The sequence below is a fragment of the Myotis yumanensis genome, unplaced genomic scaffold (genome assembly GCF_028538775.1).
Source record: "Myotis yumanensis isolate MYYU_CA2020_CCGP unplaced genomic scaffold, mMyoYum1.0.hap1 SCAF_7, whole genome shotgun sequence".
Classification (NCBI taxonomy): Eukaryota; Metazoa; Chordata; class Mammalia; order Chiroptera; family Vespertilionidae; genus Myotis; species Myotis yumanensis.
Genome location: NW_027223758.1, coordinates 2,949,690 through 2,955,165, shown reverse-complemented (window position 1 = coordinate 2,955,165; position 5,476 = coordinate 2,949,690). Strand labels below are relative to the sequence as shown.

The following is a 5,476-nucleotide window of genomic DNA, read 5'->3' as shown; positions in this document are numbered from 1 at the left end:
GTACCCCTGGGCATGCGCCCTTGAGGAAACTGAGGCCTCCAGAGGCTCTGTGCCTGGCGTGACTCACACAGCTTGCAGGCGGCAGAGAAAGGGCACCCACAAGCCCCACCCTGGAGCCAGAGAGCGCACTACCCGCGGGCGCTGGGGCACCACGGGGGCGTGGCCTGGCAGGAGTGGGCGGGGCGGGCGGAGGCCCGGGATGCCTTGATTGGGTGCTGCTTTGATTCGTCACTGGGCTGCTGCCTCCCAGCCGGCAGCCCCACCTTGACCACGCCCCAGGGCAAGACTCCACCCCGCCCCCGCCCCCGCCCCCGCTCCCGCCCCGCCCCCGCCCCGGCCGCGGTTGGGCGCAGACTAGCGGGTAACCTTCCACCTGGCCCCGACCCGGCCCTGCCTCGGCCGGGCCCCGGTGCGGACCGCAGTTAACTCGCGCCGGGGTCTTTCGGGGCCCCGCCCAGGCCCTGCCCCCGCCGCAGCCCGGGTCAACCCCCCAGACGCCCACCTGTATGGGGCGTCTCGGTCCAGATCCCTCCCCGTTGCGCCGAAGCCGCTTTGTGCAGTGCTCCGACCAGGGGTCAGCAGAGGCAATAGGAGCCCTTTAAAACCCACACTGGCGGAACTGACTGTGGCCTGTTCTTATTTCTTAATCGCTTTATTGGGGTGTAATTTGCAATTCCGCCATTTACATTCGACGGGGTTTACCCAGATTGGGCAGCGATCGCCTCAACCGCCACCATCCCCTTCCCCAAATCCACTCCATTTCCGGAGGTCCGCGCTGCGTTACACGGCCTGCCGCCAGGGGGCGCCGGCGCGCCGGGACCCACCCGCTGCTGAGCCTGCGCCTGCGTGCTGAGCCGCAGAGCACGCACACAGCGAGTGCGCTTGCGCGGAGCCGTGGCCCCGCCGCTCCCGCCGGGGGCTCGTAGCTGAGCCGGGCCATGGGGGAGGCCGAGGTGGGCGGCGGGGGCGCGGCGGGCGACAAGGGGCCGGGGGAGGCGGCCACCAGCCCCGCGGAGGAGACGGTGGTGTGGAGCCCCGAGGTGGAGGTGTGCCTCTTCCACGCCATGCTGGGCCACAAGCCCGTCGGTGAGCGGGCGCCGCGGACCTGCGTGGGGGCGGGGCGAGCCGGCAACGGCCGGGGGCGCGCGCTGGGCGGGGCCCCCTCCACCGACCCTGCCCTGCCCTGCCCGCGCCCGCCTCTGCCCCTTCCCCACCGACGCCTGCCCCTCCTCCTCTCGCCCTCCAACCGGAGCCTTCCCCGCAGGTGTGAACCGGCACTTCCACATGATCTGTATCAGGGACAAGTTCAGCCAGAACATCGGCAGGCAGGTGCCGTCCAAGGTCATCTGGGACCACCTGAGCACCATGTATGACATGCAGGCGCTGGTGAGCTGGACCCCGCCCTCCCAGTCCCCCAAGGCCGAGCCCTCCAGACCTCGGTCTGTCCTCAGAGCGCCCGCGTCCTCGTGGGGACCATTCATTCAACCAGGTAGCTCCGAGTGGGGGCGTCCGAGTGGGGACCATTCATTCAACCAGGTAGCTCCGAGTGGGGTTCAAGAAAGCACAGACCTAGTGATGACAGCTGGTTACCGTGCAGAACCGACTGTAGGTGGGTGATGAGTGAAAGCCTCTCCAGGGAGGTAACGCCGAGCCCAGGCCCAAGGGAGGGGGCCCTCACGGGGGCATCTGACTTATGGGAGGTCCCAGGAGTGCTCGAGGCAGGACGGTGCCCACATTCCGGTCAGGTAAGGTGATGTGGTGGCTTCTGTGAGAACCGGACAGGCAGGGTGTCAGGCCAGGTTACCTAGGTAACCAGGAGTGCCAAAGGGACAGGTGTTCCCCACAGAGGAGCAGCAGATCAGAGGAGGGCACCCACCTGGGGTCGGGGCACCTGGGTCAAGGCAGGAGCCTAAGCTGTGTCAGGAAAGGCTTGCCAGCCCCCGGCCTCCTGTCCAGATCCTGTGCTGTCCCTGGCTTCTTGTCGACCTCGGGCAAGTCCTCTGCCTCTGCTTGTCATGGATCACAGCTGTGCCCTGGGGCTGGCTGCTGTTTGTGCACAGCCCCTGTGAGGGTCAGCTGCTGCACTAGAGGGGTCCTTCAGGGGTGACCTTGGATGCAGGGCCGAGGCAGGCCTGCACTCAGCAAAGCTCCCACGTGTGTCATCTGTGGGGTCACCTGGTCCCCAGGCACTTCCCACACCCTGACTTCAGGCTGCTGGGGCCAGAAGTGGGACATGGAGATGAGAGCAGCAGAGTCCTGTCCTGGGGAGCCCCTGGTGTCCCTGGGGAGGTAGGCCGGTAGCTCTGAGGCACAGACACTCACGCGGGGGGCCCACATGACAGGCCCCAGGAGGCTGCAGGGTACACCCAGGGCTCTCAGCTCAGGACAGCAGCCCTCTCCCTCTTCCTGTCATGGCCTGTCACTCAGGCCTGGGCAAGACCTCAGGGATGGCACTGCCTAGACCCCAGCACCACTCTGGCCCTTGTTAGCACAAGTCCTTGGACCCTACCCACAGAGTGAGCAGGGGGACCAGCAGCCGGTGGATCACCGCAGCCGGAGATGCTGATCAGCACTTTGACAGCGGGCCGCCTGGCTTGACATGGTTCCCATGTGGGTGGCGGGTGGAAGCCCGTTTCCCAAATCCCCTCCCACCAACTCACCTTCCCTCGTCTGGTGTTCCGTGTATCAGGGTCTGTCCCTTCTGGCACACGTGACCTGCAGGACAGGTGGAGCCTGACAAGCCACAGGGCCTTGGGTCTCTGCGCTCCTTATCTGCTTTCTGTGGGGTGGCTTTCCCAGGCCACATGCCCTGTCTCCAGGCTGCTGGGCTGCCACTGCCCTGCCCTGAGGTGTGTGCCAGCAGGGATGCGGCCCAGCACATGTCAGGTGACACTGACCGGCATTCTTCCCACCAAGACCCCTGCCCTGGCTGGCGCTGGAGCTGTGCCCTCCCTGGTCTGTCGCCTGCCCACCTCCGCAGCCTCAGGGCAACATTGTGCACTCACAGGGTGCTCCTGAAGTGGCTCTTACACATTTTTCGTCACTTGCTAAAATCACACCTTTTTTGTTTCTTAAAAAAATTAAACTTCCTATTTGCCATCAGCACGAATCTGAGATCCTTCCATTCCCGAATCCAGAAAGGAACTTCGTCCTCCCGGAAGAAATCATTCAAGAAGTCCGCGAAGGTGAGACTTGGACAGGTTAGGTTTGGGAATTAGGAAAGGCGGGAGGTGGGCAAGGGTGGTGGTGTCAGAGTGAAGGGCATGAGCCTCCGGGAGGAGTGAGGGCCTCTGGCCTGTGATGCTCGGCCCACCCGGGTGGTCGGGAGCAGCCCCAGCCTGAGCCACCCCAGGTTGGGCCAGGCGTAGTCACCCAGTAGTGTGGGCGTTCAGGGAAGGCAGCTGTCTCCCCACAGGAAAAGTGACCATTGAAGAGGAAATGAAGGAGGAAATGAAGGAAGACATGGACCCCCACAATGGAGCCGATGATGGTAAGTGTGTAGCTTCTCCTGTCCCTCCACCGGGGTCCCAGGGGACACAGCACCCACCCCTGGCAAGGCCTTCCCACAGGGCGCAGCGCAGGTCCCCAGCCTGAATGTCTAGCCCGTTGCAGCCACAGCTACTCTGTCTGGTCCAGCAGTTGAAAGGCAGCTTCCATCTGCTCGGGCAGGAGCCTCGCCGGGCATGGACATCGTGCGTGTGGCCGACACCATGAATGAACCACAGGGCGGCCCCGGGCACCGGCGGGCCCAGTCAGGTGGACCCAGTGTGCAGTGCCAGAGGCCTCAGTACAGGACAAACTCTGAGTAGCAAAAGCTGGCTCCACCTTGCAGCACAGGCGTGAGTGGCGGCCAGGGCGGGTCCTGCAGCCTGAGCGTGTGGTGCCCGAGGCCCCCATGGTGGGCACGTCCTCAGGAGGACCAGGTGCTCTGTGGGCCGGGCGGGCGCCCCCAGCTCAGGAGAAGCTTGTGGGTTCAGAGCGTCATGTGTAGATACAGAATTTTCTAACTGAACAAGAAGATGAAATAAAATTCTGGATATTCTGTTTTCAGCCAAATGATTTTATTTCCCAGTTTTTTCATCTTCAGGAAGCTTGGGGAAAGCAACCGAAAAGTGCAGCAAAGACAGAGACAAGAACTCCTCAGACTTGGGGGCCAAGGAAGGGGTGGACAAGCGCAAGCGCAGCCGAGTCACCGACAAGGTCCTGACCGCCAACAGCAACCCCTCCAGCCCCAGTGCTGCCAAGCGGCGCCGGACTTAGATGCTCCTCAGAGAAGGGCTGGCAGGGGTCAGGTGCTCGGCCCCTGCTGCCTGCCCTGGGATCTGGGGATCTGGGGATCTGTGGCACCCACACCCCTAGAAAAAGGATCACCGGCTTAGGTTGAGTGCGCTCTGTGTCAGTTCCTCTGCTCTCTGCACCAGCGGCCTGAGCTACAGCCTACATGACAGAGAGACCTGGAGGAATGAGCAATAACGCCGTTGTCCCCGCCCGCCCAGGAGCACCAGTCTTCCCACTGGGCCATCTGTCCATCTGTCCGCTGCTCTTGCTCAAGTGACTGCGACCTCAGGAGAAAGGCCACACAAGCCACATGCAGCGGCCCCTCCCTCAGCCCTGAGACACAGCTGGGTACTTGGCCTCATTCACTTGTACTGTAACGATGTGTATAATGTGGTTGATATTTCACTATTTAATTTCTAAGAAGCCTATTTTACTAGTGTTTTATATGAAAAAATACTGCAGAAGTTAAAAACCTATGTTGTATTTTTTCCAAGATGTTTTGTTTTAAGGTAATGAGCGATGGGATAATTTTTGCTCAGTTTTTATATGCCAGACACAGAATTTGTGGTTATTTTTGTATTATCGAGTAACTTGCAAACAGACCAAACGAGTGAGTGGAGGGGAGGCCCGACAGGAGCTGATGGCCGGGCCGGGGGCCTGTGGAACATTAAAGCACAGAAAGCAACCTGGGCTTGTGTGATTTTCATACCAAAATCAGTTACTTTGGCTACAGTAGGAAGTCTGTAGATGGACTCCACTCACCTGATACAATGTAGGTGCAGCTCGTGGCAGGTGCGGAGTGTGACGTGACTGACAGGCCCTCAGATGGGAGAGCAAACGAGGCACAGCTGCGCCTCCTTCCCGCTGGATGTCCGCATGTGCCCGGGCTGTGACTCTGTGCACAGCAGAAGTCCACCAAGTGATGGAGAGGCCAGCCGGTGCACCGACAGACAGGACAGGTTCCCGCCCACCCAGCAGCCTTCCCACCATCTGGGAGCAGGAAGTCAGAACTCGCTGCAGCCCGTCCAGGACCTGTGCTGAGAGGCCGCCCAGCATCAGGTTGGAGGCTGGCCTGTGCCAGACCCATTTCTTCAGGCCCTTGAAGACATGCCTGGCACCCTGCCTCCCAGCAGGCCAACAGTGCTTGGTACCGAGTGTCTTGTGCCAGGGTCTGCTGACCCTGAGCGGCTGCTCTCAG

General features: G+C 61.8%; 1 protein-coding gene across 4 annotated transcripts; it reads left to right on the top strand.

The window, feature by feature from the left end:
• The first annotated feature begins 889 nt into the window (after nt 1-889).
• Nucleotides 890-4,963, top strand: MRGBP (MRG domain binding protein). 4 transcript variants are annotated; one of them, XM_070421350.1, is made up of 5 exons: nt 890-1,086; nt 1,265-1,386; nt 3,104-3,185; nt 3,416-3,490; nt 4,088-4,963. In XM_070421350.1, exons 1-5 carry the CDS (start codon nt 939-941, stop codon nt 4,258-4,260), a joined length of 600 nt encoding a protein of 199 aa, XP_070277451.1. In that variant the 5' UTR covers nt 890-938; the 3' UTR covers nt 4,261-4,963. The 4 variants fall into 4 exon arrangements, with proteins under 4 accessions (XP_070277451.1, XP_070277450.1, XP_070277453.1 ...); XM_070421349.1 differs by having other exon boundaries at nt 4,073-4,963; XM_070421352.1 differs by lacking the exon at nt 4,088-4,963 and adding an exon at nt 3,640-4,045.
• The last annotated feature ends 513 nt before the right edge of the window (nt 4,964-5,476 follow it).